This window comes from Cynoglossus semilaevis, chromosome 11 (genome assembly GCF_000523025.1).
Source record: "Cynoglossus semilaevis isolate Cse_v1.0 chromosome 11, Cse_v1.0, whole genome shotgun sequence".
Taxonomy (NCBI): Eukaryota; Metazoa; Chordata; class Actinopteri; order Pleuronectiformes; family Cynoglossidae; genus Cynoglossus; species Cynoglossus semilaevis.
Window position 1 is genome coordinate 2,283,660 of NC_024317.1, and position 14,824 is coordinate 2,298,483.

Sequence of the window (14,824 nt, forward strand, 5' to 3'; positions counted from 1 at the left end):
GGAAGAGAAAAATCCAAAAGACTAAGACTAAAAACACGACTGGACTAAAGCTAACGTTTCAACAGCATCAGTTTTTACATCAGTCAATGATGAATTCTTTTTGGCTCATTTTTTTGCCTGTCATGGACGGAGCTGCCAGTTCTACACAAAAAAAAGTCCACAGAATTAAATTCATTCTTCAGTGAAAAGAGAGAAAGAAGAGAGTGACAGGAGCAGAGACGTGTGCAGCCATCTGTCTCAGGGTGAGAGGAGGGACGGGGGAGACAGAGGAGGAGGGGGAGGACAGAAACACAGACACCGTAAATATATACACATACAGGGTTAAATGTGTGGGTGTCTGATGTCACGACAGTTACATCCAACGGATCCTGTCGAGAAATTTATGGGATCGCGATTAACGCTAACAATTATTATTATTTTATTTTTTTTACATTTACCAATATTTAATCTCTTCATTCATGAGGGGAAAAAAATAAATTCGTACTTTTTCAAAAGACTTTACAAGATAATCTTCACAAATTAATGTGCGCCCTCTGCTGGTATTATTTCTAACAACACGATTAAAACAAGGATTTTTTTGTGACGCAACAATTCAATTCCTGTATAATATCCTAAATACTATGATACTGATACAAGTGCACAATGTCACTAGTAATGTGTGAGGTAATGGCGACGCCTTGTGGCTGAATGTAAACAGACAGCTAACAGGAAATACAGTATGAAAAATCTGAGAGATAAAGGATAAAAGTCAAAGTAAAAATATTTTTAAGATTAGAAAAACAAAATGTTCTTGTTACAGTAGTATTTGTTGATGATTAAAGATGTTCCTGGTTCCAGCCCAGAGGCTGTTCAGTGATTTATCACCGTCATCCTGAGTGAAGTAACGTGTGAATGTTACTTCACCTCCTTCTTCCCTGACACTGGCTTTAATGACGGCCACCGTCGGTAAATGTCGGGTGGTGACTCATCGTCAACTGATGGGAAATGACACAGAGGTCTTTACCAGAGGCAGGCTCAGCGCCACCTAGTTTACAGGTACTGCAAGGAAATTATTTCATCCTCATGTCGGTTAAACTGCAGTCACTGGCGATGGGAACTGAACTGATTCACTACTTTCACAATGAAATCCCCAAATACGCTGGAATCGCTCGTGGAGTAGTGAGGTGTTTACTGCAGTTTTGTGAGAAAACAGCTGCATATACAGTAACAGGTATCAGGTGATATCGGAATCGTAAAATTAAGTGTTTGGACGATATCGGTTTATCGGATATTAGCAAAACATTAATATCTGACATCCATACATATATAAATATATAATTACATATATACGTTTATATATAGACACAAATACATATATATAAATATATATACATATATATAAATGTACATATATAAATATATATATAAATATATAAATACATAAATACATATATAAATATATAAATACATATATACATATATAAATATATACATATATAAATATATGTATATACCTTCTGACTCCACGTCTACAGACTAATGGTGTGAGAAAGTCCACACACACACACACACACACACTGGTGACCGGTAATGAAGTGAAAAGTCAGACGTGATTGAGAGGCCGACTGAGAGTTGACCCAAAGCCCGGTCAGCACATTCATCAGGATGGAGTGAGGAAGAGCACTCGTCTTCGTCTGCTTCTGTCTGTCACTGACACTTTTAATCTGATGAAGTTTTAAATCTGGAGCATCGATACACAACCATCCCATAATGAAACCATCGTGATGGGACGGGGTTTTTGTCACGTTTCACTTCTTTTTTTCTGCCTCTGTATCTTTGTGTTCTTTCTGCACTTCTTTTTACTGCCTCACTTCTTTTTACTGCCTCTGTATCTTTGTGTTCTTTCTGTATTTGAAAAGTATTTCAATACTATCATAATATTTAACTCTGGAGAAGGAACTGAACAGAAGAAAATGTCATAACAAAACTGATAACAAAAGTCACATAGAATGGAAACAGAGCCCCCTGGTGGTTTGGATGAGAGCTGACAGATTCAGTAAAGTAAGTAAGAAGTAGTAAAAAAGAAAAGTAAGAAAAGGGGATTCAAACTTTGCTCCTTCAGGAAGCTTGGAGACCTGAAGTGAAGTCATTATTAGTCACATTAGTGGTTTAACTACAGTGACATTGGAGGTAATGTGGTGGTTTTAGAAAACTGCAGTTGTTACTACTGGAATTAACCAAAGAAACCTCAGCTGGAGTGAGCTAAGTGATTTTTTTTCTTCAGTTTCTAAATTGTTGTAAGACACAACACTTGGATGAAATAAATATTGTAGTATTTGATGTAGTAGGAGATAAAAAGCTGCAGGACTTGATTGTTAACGAAACGTTTAATAAAAGAAAAGTCAACGATATGGCAGATTATTCCTTTAATGGCAGCTGGTAAACTACCGCCATCTACTGGGACAATATTCCATAACTATTTCCTCTCAAAAAAATGATGACACATTCAAGGTGTGAGAAATATTATTTTTAAATTAATCATGTTTTAATTGTATTGATCAGGCGGTGATTGACAGACAGTGTCAGTGATTTCCGTCTGTTCTGACTTGATGCAGAGAGGACACCGCATCCCTTCCTGCCAGCTGCCACTTGCAGTGGTGGTGATGCTGCTCCCCGTGTGTGGAGGAGGGAGAGGAAGAGGCGGAGGAGGTTGATGAGGAGGAGGAGGAGGAGGAAGAGGAGAGCGTGTCCGCTGCCCAATGACAGAGCAGGATGCTGAGAGGAGAGGCTGCTCGGGTGAATGGAGGCGACAAGATGCCGTCTACAGCGGTGAAGGAGAGGCATTAACATCGACTGAGGTACTCCGATCTTCCCCGTCATTATTCCATTCTCCTCCTCGGTCTAATCTTCACGACACGTCAACACCAGAGGCGCCCTTTAGCCGTTTTTTAGCCGTTTTAGAAGCGAACAGTCGGATCTATCATCTGGACTGGCTCACGCACACACACACGGGCGCGCGCACACACACACACACCGCTCGTACACGCTGATGTATGTGTAGCAGTGTTGTATAGTTTATATATATTTCCTTTTTTTTAAATCGCTTCGCGTACCGCGAGTTCGGTCGATACATATTACGGTGATGCGTTCAGGTGCTCATTCACGCCGGAGCCGTCGAAAACGTTAGGCCCGCGAAGGTGTCAGCGACTCCGGTCTGCCTCCTCATGGATGCAGCATCGGGTGAAGCTGTGCCTCACACCGGCGTGGAGATGATGTCAGTTACTACACGGCGTACGGTCCGGGTTTTTATAACGTTTATTTTAAGGACGTCTTCAGGGACAGGTTCAATTATGTGGACTAGAGTTTTTTTTGTTTTTTTTTTTTAAAGCCACTCATTGACATGTTTCATGTCTAGTTAACGTTGGAGGCCCAGCAGTGAAGACATGATGAGGAAGGTTACGGTAAAGTCAAGGTAATCTTAAAAAAGGCTGCAGAAAAAAAACGTTAAATTAGCATTTGGAAAAAAAAGATGCCAAGAAAGAAAAAGAAAAAGAAAAAAAAGATGTAGGCGATGTGGAGTGAGGTAGTTAATGTGATGAGAGGACACTGCAGCACACAACCAGTTGATACTGAGACATGACAGGAAATGAGTCAACGGGATTTTTACACAGAAAAGATCATTTTCTACGTGATTTTAAAAAAAAAAAGAAAATCTGTAATATTTCATGTAAGTCTGAAAATCCCACCCATCAGGGCTGGATGTAGCCTGCTGCAACTGCAGGGGCAAGAAGACGTTTGGGGGCTAATTCTCATACGCTGGATTTTATGTAGTGATTATTCAAACATCACATTGAAGGTAGCTACACAAAAACATAAACTGACCAGTGTTCTCTGGTTTCTGTCAACTGTTGATTAAAATCTACGATTAAAATTTAGATCTTAGTTCGCAAAAAATTCAACGTAGCTGTCCCGAATCCCAGAAGTAAGAACTACAAGTATAAAAAGTACAATATAAATGATCAAAATGGTGGCTTTAAAGAACGCTGCATATATTTGAACGATAATCCCATTTAGAGGAAAATAGACAATAAGGCACATTAGGTGTTGGTGCTGTGACTGTGACTAGACCTGATCTGGTGATAAACTTGCTTAAAAAAGAAAAGAAAATGTACATTTGTACTCTGAAATATACCATCAAATTCCCCGGCCGTGGGAAGGAGAACCCTGACTGGAATTTTCCATGTTATTCCATGTTATTCCGTGTTATTCCGTGTTATTCCGTGGCCCTGCTGCCACTTCCAAAGACAAGTCCTGTCTCTATTATCAACGTATTGAAAAGGCTATTTATAGAAAGCAGTGTTCGTGCTGCGGCATGTTCCCTGACCTCAAATCCACCAGAGATGTTAGCTAACCGTCTGGTCAGAGCTAATAACACTGAGTGACGATCAGAGCGAAACCAGTGACTGGACCGATGGATCCACGGACGCCCGCGGTGATATCGTCCCTTACCCATCTCCTCCCCCCCTCCCCCCCCCACATCTGTTCCTCCTTCCACACCAGTGCTCCCTGAATTATCACTCATCATTTCTCCACTGGCTCCTGTTGGCATTTGATGTGGCGTGAAACCGTAACTGGTTATTAATGGGTTTATAAGCTACTGGATTTAGCATCAGCGCTAGTCTCAGGCTGTGAAAACAGCCATGGAATAAAGAAAAATATATATGTGACTAATATTTTAACTATAGAAACATCATGCTAGGGATGTCCGATGTTATCGGCTGAGCGATATTAGCGTAATTATGTCATATCTGTAAGAATTGTCAGCAGTTTTTCCTCCGATAATGAAAACCTGATAATGCGACGCTAGGGTTTCGCTAAATGATGTGTGCTGTAAGAATAGTTTTGGGGAAAAACGGCTGTATATGAAAGTGAAAGTCACCAGATGGCAGCATTGCAGCTCATAATAGTCAGCGGATTGCCGAATGCTAATGCCAACAATTGATACAGTGGTTTGTACAGATAAATAAATAAATATTATTAAATTCGGGGAGGGGGGGGTTAAAAACTGCCCCGCTATATCAGTATTGGATGATATCGGAATCGGAAATGTATTGTTGCCCTGCTATATCAGTATTAGATGATATCGGAATCGGAAATGTATTGTTTGGACAATATCGGCAAAAACGTTAATATCGGACATCCTTACTTCATAACCTTTAGAGTTTCATCTGTTATGATTTATTATGATTTGTAATAAAGTTTTTTTTTATAGATTTAAATTTTTGAATCTTAGTCACTGACATTCCCATCAGGCCTTTCTGCGTCTGCCATAATATAATTGTGTTTAGCTGCTGCGTGGCTTTGGCCCCCGCAGCATTAAAAGCACCTCATTGGCTAATAGATAGCGTTGGCTACAGCAGAGATTAATGGGTGAATGAATGACTCAGTGAGCGTAAGGTTTTTGTTGAATCGCTGTCTGAAAGTTGTAGAAAAACTATTTTATTTATTACACCGACGTTGGCAGCAGGAGTGCTGAAAATATTTGTCCGATAAACAATTAGCTAATGTCACTGACAATTAGAAAAATAAAGCAAAAAAAAAAAAAAAACCCTGAGGGATGTCTGCAGATATTTTTTAGAATCTGTCACTGATATTAACTACGCACCGACACGTTCTTCAGGCATTTGAATATTTTCTAGGCGACACGTTCAGCTGTGATTTCACCACTTTCTTCAGGCATTTGAATATTTTCTAGGATTGAATAAAACGTTGTATTGACTGAGGCGATAAAAGCGACTCATTTACAATAATATTTCCATGAATAACAGGAAATAAAATAGAAATAAAATGAATACTTTCTATTCAGTTCTACGTCATACAGTAAATATACAACACAGTCTAAATCAGCTTCTTCAAAAGTCTCACAAACATTATTTCTGTTATTCTGTAAAAACATGTGAAGGTGAGTGGGAGGACACGCAACAAATGTCCCCGGCTGGGATTAAAGAAAACACAGCATGTCAACCAAATTACTGGCGCAGCAACGTGACACGCCTGTGTTGATGAAATTAATTATTATAAAAGAAATCTATTCTAGAAAATAACAGTGAAAAAACCCCAGAACACTGGCTCATGTTTTTACCCTCAACAGGGAAACACAAAAACATCCTCATTCCTCCGAAAGCCTTATTAAGGTAAAACATCTAGACCTGCTGCAGGACGCCGACCAATCAGGAGACGCCTGAGCCAGAGTTGGTCTTTGTTGCGTACTCCGCATATTTACACTTTTAATTTAACCTCCTGGTGTTCCTCAAATTTGTTAAACGTAGCAAAGGTCATACGAGTGACATGAACTGATCTATTTAAAAATCAAGAATCTGGCGATACAATCCGTATCACAATACTAGGGCAACAATACGATATATTGCGATAAACTCTGCGATACTGTAGGTACGTAAAAAAGTGTGGTAAAAAAGTGTGGTAAAATATTGTGAAATTACATGTTTTGATAAAGTAGTGTAGAAGAAGGAATATTGTGAAATTAAATGTTTTGATAAAGTAGTGTAGAAGAAGAAAATATCATTTTCCTAAAGCGTTCCCACTCTTTTTTGTACCGTCATTTATATGACAACATGACATTTCACACACACACATACATCAATCCGTAGAATTTAATAAAACCCACATGACATTTGACACACACACACACACGTCAATCCGTAGAATTTAATAAAACCTGTGGCGGATTTCAAAACCCTGAAAGGATTTTCATCCGTAACGTCCGCAAACCTCAGGGCTTCAACCGACAACCTTTAAATGTGACCAGAACCCAAAAGCTGCTTTACTTTTAGAAGGTTACGCTTCACTTATGTCACATGACGTTTGAGGTTTGCTTTATCAGTGTTAGCCCAGACCCGGTCACCATGGAAACTGGGTCTGAGGAGTAGTCACAGGAAGTGAAGAAAGTACCTGAGTTCACGGTGATTAACGGAGTCGATTTTTCTTAATCAAACACAGAGTCCAATAAGATTCTGCACTGCAGCCGTGAGCTAAAAAAAAAAAAAAAAAAACTTGAAGTAGATATCTGTACATCAGTCACCAAACATCGTCCTCATCTGCTCTGTTATCGTACCGTCGTAATCTGTAACGTCCACCTTAATAAAAAGACGGTGTAATAACGTGTGATCTGGTGACAGCAGGAAACGACAGGTCGTTAATTACCACATTAAAAATTCAGTTCTTCTCGTTCGTCCAGACGTTTCTGCTCTATTTAAAGATTTCAATTTAGATCAGAGCTGAAAGTTTGAAGGTGACGTAGTTCCAGGACGGAGGAGGAGATTGTTCCATGAAACCACGGTGTTTCTGTTCTAAAAATCGTGTGTGGTTTAAACTCTCCTGTGTCTGAAAAGTACTGTCAACTTTCTATACAGTAGTACTGAGACAAGAGGATGCAGCAGAGGATTATGGGTAATTAGTAACATGAAAAAAATGTGACTTTTCATCGTTTAGAGATCAACGCGGTGGATATTTGTTATTAGAACAGTTTCTAGCACCGGTTCACAATGATAAACTTACTTAATTGCCAGCAGGGGGTGCTAGAGTATAAATGTAGTAGGAATGCCTTGTCCATGAATGTGAAGTCAGTTCTCCTGAAATCCTCACACTTTTTGTTTTTACAGTGACTATTCATCCTTCAAGTTGCATTAGTGCCCCCTATTGGGCCTGTATTGCTACTCCAAGAGTAATATTGACCGACTGTTCTCTGATACTGTAAGTCTACACCCAGGGCGTACTTTAAAAACCAGTGACCCACATCACAACCGCTCCGCTGTTCAAACTCTTTTCCCTCAGTGTGTGATCGATATCTCAGCAGGTCATGGATGATTTTATTTACTCTTTTGTGGAGCCGTCATTGATCAGATGTTTGTTTTAATTAGCTCGTTAACCAGCTGATGTAAAACTGCTCCGTCCTGAAGCTAACGGCACGATTCATCATCTTTAGATACGTTTCGTTTCGTGTCAAACGGACGAGGTTGAGAACAGACTGTCGTCCATTTTATCTGACCATGTTCTGACCACGCGTGTTCACTGGTCACTGCTGTTCAATCCAAACCTAACCCATTGATTTTAAGCAGGGATGTCCGATATTAACGTTTTGCCGATATTGTCCAAACACTTAATTTCCAATTGCGACATCAACCGTTACCGATACAGGACTGGTAATATTTATTTATTTATCTGTACAAACCAATGCTGGCACCAGCATTCTGCAAACATTTTTAAAATTGAAATGAGCTGCAATGCTGCCATCTAGTGGCTTTCACTTTAACATACAGCCGTTTTTCCCCCAAAACTATTTTAAGAGCACACATCATTTATCAGGTTTTCACTATCGTAGGAAAAACCAATAACGATTCTTACGCATATTTCATATTCATGCCAATATCGGGCCGACAATATATCGCTCAGCCGATATTATCGGACATCCCTAATTTTAAGTTTTTATAACCTGTGTGATTTTCCTTTTTCATTTCAAACTAACAAATCATTTATTTCTCCCTCCCTCCTCAGATCTGACTTTTCTGTGCTCCGTTTTTTGAAGATTAAATAAGTCACTCATGTTTGGTTCAGGCAGAAATCCCGTCTCATCCTGCCCCTGTTAAGGAACCTCTGGTGGCTGCTCGTCGATCCGCAGGACATGTACGGCAGTGCCAGAGCTGTAGGTCATATCGAGAGCAGCCCCGCAAGGTCCCCGCGCCTGCCCAGGTCCCCCCGACTGGGCCATAGGAGGGCAAACACCGGGGGTGGGGGAGGCGCGGGGGGTAAGACCCTCTCCATGGAGAATATTCAGTCCCTCAATGCTGCCTACGCTACATCTGGGCCTATGTACCTTAGTGATCATGAGGGAGTGGGCTCCACTGCCACCTACCCCAGAGGCACCATGACTCTGGGCCGAGCAGCCAGCCGGGCCATCTACGGAGGCCGCGTCACAGCCATGGGCAGCAGTCCCAACATTGCTTCCGTGGGACTGCCTCATGCTGACCTTCTGTCTTACAGTGACCTGGGTTCCCTCTCCATGCTGCACCACCACCACCACCAGGGGGTGCCCTCTGCCCTGCTGAGGCAGGCAGTGCGTAGTAGTGGTGGTGAGCTGCTGGAGATGCAGGCCCAGCTCAGGGAGATGCAGAGGGAGAACGAGATGCTGCGCAGGGAGCTTGACCTGAAGGACAGTAAGCTGGGGTCTTCCACCAACAGCATCAAGAGCTTCTGGAGCCCAGAGCTGAAGAAGGAGAGGATCATGAGGAAGGAGGAGGCTGCACGCACGTCCATCCTGAAGGAGCAGATGAGGGTGACTCACGAGGAGAACCAGGTGAGAAAAACCTGCCGAGCCCAGTAATTAACTGATGTCAATTTAACTCCTTACAGGTTTGATGTCCCTCTGTGGGGTGGGGGGGGTGGGGGGTGGGTGTTCTCATTTGATCTGTTTCTCTCCTTTTAAGTTTCTTTTATCTGCAACATCATCGGTCACCAGTCGGTCGGTCGAGTATTTTAGTGCTTGTGGAAACCTTTTCTGGAAGGAGTACTTTGTGTACATAAATATTTAACCAACACACTCTCCTCACACACCTGAGATGAATGATCAGAGTTGGGGGGGGGGACCTGCCGTTTTCTTCCTGTTCAAACCCACGACAGCTCTCCAGGGAATCAGGATTTTTAATTTTAGTTATTTTTGTTTTTTGTCACCTTAAACCAACAGGATGAGATTTCTGAAGGTAGATATTCCTGTGGGTGTCGTCCAGTCCCAGAGACAAACGTCCAGTCCCAGAGACAAACGTCCAGGACAGTTATCACTCACTGTCTGTTTGACTCCAGTCTGATCTGGATCAGTGGATAAAAATCTAGACCAGATATTTGATGCTGTCCACGTAGTAATGGAAAAAAAATCTGGTCTAGGTGGACTGTGGTCCAGTTGGACTGTGGTCTAGGTGGACTGTGGTCCAGTTGGACTGTGGTCCAGGTGGACTGTGGTCTAGGTGGACTGTGGTCCAGTTGGACTGTGGTCCAGGTGGACTGTGGTCCAGGTGGACTGTGGTCTAGGTGGACTGTGGTCTAGGTGGACTGTGGTCCAGTTGGACTGTGGTCCAGTTGGACTGTGTCGTGTTGATGCTTCAGCCTGAAGGTTACAGCTCACGTTGATGCTTCAGCCTGAAGGTTACAGCCGACCTCCACCAGCTCTTTGCTCAGTCTCCGTTTTTCCGTCTGTGTATTTCAGTCTTGTCATTGGACGTCACGGTCGTCATAGCAGCAGACTCCGTCAATGATAAATCTTCAAGGTCACAGCAGGACATCATTAGAGTGACCTTTCCGTCTACTCACGTCTGTTAAAATAATCTGTTTAAGATTTTTTTTTAAATCACGACATTATTTCCTAGAGCTGCGTATTGTCAAGAACCTGGCGATACGATACTTATCACGACACAGTAGCAATGACACAACAATTCCACCTGAACATCAGTTCCTAACACTGGAACAGAGGGATCTACATTTGGAATCACTAGAGAAGAAAGAAAAGAAAAAGAAAATGAACCAACACCAGGAATATTGGACTGGGAATTGGTGAGAAAAAAATGAAAACACTGATGTACAGTATCGATACGGTATTGATGAATCGGAATATCGCGATATTATCACTAAGTTTGAAGAGGCTGCAGATGAGCTGCTCGTCTCCTCTCCTCTAACCCACAGGAGAGGAGAAAATGTTACTACGATTCATTTGGTTCTTCCTGGTTGGGTGGAAACGTCTGCAGGAGCTACAGTCGCCCTCTGCTGTAAGGGTCAAAGCGCTCAGCGTCTCACTTATCCTAGTGCTCGGTGTGATGAAACAATCAGAGTGGCTCCTTGTGTACTGAGTATTTTTAGCCTCAGATTATACTCCGGAGAGTCTGGAGGTGTTGGGCTGAATATGAGAAGGTGTAGAGACCGAGGCTAGGTACATGAGGCCAAACTGAGGGCAATTATACGTTTTTATAGAAAGTAATCTTCTCATCAAATCTCATTGGTTGCCTGGTCAAAATTCAACAATGAACCTGAAGTAGTGTTCTGCACTATATAAAAAAAATTGCAGCAACATCTGTTTTACACATTAAGAAAAAACATATATTTTGCCGATCTCGGGTACGTCAATATTGTCCAAACAACTAATATTCCGATTCCGATATCAACCAATACCAATATATGCAGCCGTTTTGGTTAAAGACAGAGGAGCTGAGTCAAAAGACAATAATTCACTTCCACTTCAAAAATTATTAGGTCACATCATCGTCACAATGATTCATGATTTCAAAAATGATTAGGTCACATCATCGTACAATCAGCAATAAGAGCTGCAATGCTGCCATCTAGTGACTTTTGAGTTCATATACAGCCGTTTTTCCCCAAAACTATTTTTAGGGCACACATCATTTGGTGAATCCCAGGCATAGCTTTATCGGGTTTTCATCATAGGAAGAAAAACACGATTCCACGACTCTTACCGATATTTCATCATTATGCTAATATCGGAAATCTCTAACTTTAATAATTTAATCAGTTTAGTGATTGATGTAAACAAGAACACCATGATTTTAAGGTTCGAGGATCAGCTGACGGTAACTGATCAGTCGATGCTTTAATTCGTCGATAACTCCAAACGCAGTCGCTAGCGTCCGTCCTGCCGTTCAGAATGCGTTCACTGAATTCCTGACTTCTGCCGCGTTTCTCAGATTTCTGCACTCGCACGCTTCTGTAACTCCATTTCAGCTGAGTGGAGGTGAATAAATGCCTCGTTTGTCGGCGTGTGTGTGTGGGTGTAATTGTATATCGTCAGTCGCTCCCACACACAACCCAGACGTTAGCAGATCGGTCTGACTCACACGTTAGTCCATCCGACACTTTGGAACGCCCACTCTCTAACGCTCTGATACTGTGAAGTTGGTACAAAATACCTGGTTCGTGGACAAAGGAATGAACGTCACCATCGTTGGATGTGGGTCCGTGAACAGAGTCGCTCTGACGACGTTCACGTACGTTTGGGAAACCAGTTTTTACTGGTTGAAATAACTCGTCTGATTTTGACACATGAGCAACACTGACGAAACTGACAGTAGGAAGAAAAACAAAACAAAACAAAAACATGTTCAGGCTCGAGCCCAAATCATTCTTACCAAGAGTGAGTGAGTCATCAAGTTGGTTGTGAGAATGACCACACGTTCTTCCTCCTGGACGCGGTGTCTCATCCTGAGTGACGTTCACCGTCTCCACGGTGACTCATGACCAGTTCTGTCTGCGAGGGATTTTCTCTGATGCTCGATGATGTCCTCCCCTCCAATAGGCAGCCCAGCCAGGGCAGACAGATCTGTATGGACACAGGAAAAAAAAAAGAGGAAGTGATGACGACAGCACCGACATCCAGTGACTCATTGGTGACTCACGGGTTTGATCGGATGTAGAAGGAACGGTCGTGGAATCACTTTAACCCCAAATACTGTTATGTAGATTAAATCAGTCTCCTGTGATTTAGGTCCAAGATTTGGGGGAGTCCAGGGGAGGGAGGGGGAGATATACCTCTCAAAAATCATGACTTCATCTGAGGATAAATACTGATGTATTTCTGCTCTCATTTTAAGAATCGCTCATGCTTCACAGCGTGACCTTATCATCATGAACATTCAGCAGTGGTGTCTACCCTCAGCCTTCATCCACTGGTTGGTCTTGTTTCCCAGAATCCTTTCTGTCTGTAGATACAGACCTCAGTTATGTGATGTGTCCACGATCTTGATAAACTAAACTGGAATCCAGCAACGTGCTAATTAGCAACATGAGCAACTTCTTTATTTAGTTCCAACTAAATCTCCATTTTATTTGAGACATTTTTTTATGGGAAACGTTCTAAAATTGGTGAATTTATCACTCACATATTGTCTGTTAGCTGTTAGCTGTTAGCTCAGAGAGCTCACAGATGGAAACGTCAACACGTACGTCGTAATCCATATGTGTTTATTCACACTGGTCAGACGGTGAGTTTAAAACGTGTGAAAATGTACAGTATGGAAGATGGCAAGTCAGTAGAATTATTTTTATCAAGCAAACACTGCCCTCTGCTGGTCAGATTAACACATGCAGCGTTTGATCTATATATAAATATATATATTTTAAAAAAACATATATATTTGTTTTAAAGATTGCAGGAAGCTGGAGTCAATCCCAGCAGCCGACAGATGAGGGCGCTGTGCACCCTGGAAAACCTCAGGTTATGGTGAAAACTGAATAAAACACACAAACTTAACACAGAGAGACTGGGAATTGAACGAGCTAACTGGTGGTCTTTTTTTCTGTAAGGCAAGATCATGAACCGTGTCGTCCACCGTGTTTCTCAGTTACTTTTTTTTTTATAACAAAGTTCTTTCAGATTTCTCGTCTCTGTTCCAGGTAAAACAGTGGTGAAAACCCACCACTGTTTTAATGCTAACTGTATCATCGTAATGAAAAGAGTCCGACTCTGGTTCGTCTGTCGTGACCAAACCAAAGTTGTGTTAATTGCTCCCTCTGCCTGACTGTGTAGGTAATTACAGGCCGTTGGACCAACTTTGAAGCCATTGCTCTGTGTCTGGTGTGTGTGTGTGTGTGTGTGTGTGTGTGTGCTGCGTCACTGAGCCTCTGACTGTCTTCATACATTTGTTTTTGTTTTTCCTGTTCATTCCACTGCCCTGCAGCTGCTGGACACCAGGAGAACCAAGGTTTGTCCCTATGTTTGCACCCGCTGCTGTGTGCACAACATGGAGTCACCTTCAGTGTGATGTGTGTTTTTCTTTCCCAGACACTTTGACAATCTGTTGCACCTTAAACAAACCCCCCCCCCCCCCCCCCCCCCCCCCCCCCCCCCTCCACCCCCCCACCCCCCACCCCCCACCCCACAACCTCTACAGTAACGACTCCAAACTGCTGTGACTTCCCCTCAAAACCCAACAATCCTTAACCCGCTGTAAAGACTGGAAATTTTTTTTTAAAAAATGAATTGATTTTTTTTTTTTCAGGAAAAACACAGAAGCTGGAAGAAAAATTCCAAAAAAAGGAACTGAACTTAAATCAGTCCATGATTCCAGGAAAATGGTCCATTATTTTAACAGTAACATTTAAATCAGGAGGATTACACAGAGTTTGACACAGATTCATGGACAGATTTCAGTCAGTGCAGTTTGGGACTACGCCACCTGTAGGTCAGTAAAAACAAAAAAAGAAAAAAAAAAGTTGGATTTGTAGATTTAAAAAATGCAAAAAAAGAAACATTTCTAAAATATTTATGTTGTAAATCTTTTACAGAATTGAACAACCTGCAGTCTAGGAAAAATCAGTCATTACAAAAGGCACAGATTGATTGTATTAAAAAAACAAATTTAAAGGAGCAATTCTAAAACTTTTTAACACAAAGGCCCAACCATGGTAAACAAACAAACAACCCCCCCCCGACCCCACTGACCCCAAGTGTCATTTTAGTGACGGACCCGCGTGTGCATGTGTGTGTGTGTTTTCACATCTCTGTGCTCGTGTGTCTGTTTGTGTCCATCAGCATCTCCAGATGACCATTCAGGCTCTGCAGGATGAACTGCGTACACAGCGGGACTTGAACCACCTGCTGCAGCAGGAGAGCGGGAACCGCTCGGGCTCCGACCACTTCACCACCATCGAGCTCACCGAGGAGAACTTCCGCCGCCTGCAGGCCGAACACGACCGGCAGGCCAAGGAGCTCTTCCTGCCGAGAAAGACTCTGGGGGAGGGGGGGGGGGGGAGCGGGAGCCAGGAAAAAAAC

General features: G+C 42.2%; 1 protein-coding gene and 2 long non-coding RNA genes across 3 annotated transcripts in view; 2 read left to right on the forward strand and 1 right to left on the reverse strand.

The window, feature by feature from the left end:
* The window catches only part of LOC103385805 (uncharacterized), a 60,030-nt gene that overhangs the window by 24,334 nt on the left and 20,872 nt on the right, over positions 1-14,824 (reverse strand). The window contains exon 2 of the long non-coding RNA XR_522269.3: positions 12,183-12,373. This is a non-coding gene — a long non-coding RNA (uncharacterized LOC103385805). The remainder of the gene's footprint in view (positions 1-12,182; positions 12,374-14,824) is intronic.
* erc2 (ELKS/RAB6-interacting/CAST family member 2) overlaps positions 2,632-14,824 on the forward strand; it is a 27,061-nt gene continuing 14,868 nt past the window's right edge. Inside the window, 3 exon segments of the mRNA XM_008319795.3 lie at positions 2,632-2,837; positions 8,551-9,349; positions 14,585-14,769. Of these exon segments, the coding sequence (XP_008318017.2) occupies positions 8,678-9,349; positions 14,585-14,769 (857 nt within the window). The 5' untranslated portion in view covers positions 2,632-2,837; positions 8,551-8,677.
* LOC107989210 (uncharacterized) lies at positions 9,486-10,387 on the forward strand. Its single transcript, XR_001760709.2, has 2 exons — positions 9,486-10,159; positions 10,192-10,387. It is a non-coding gene; the product is annotated as an uncharacterized LOC107989210 (long non-coding RNA).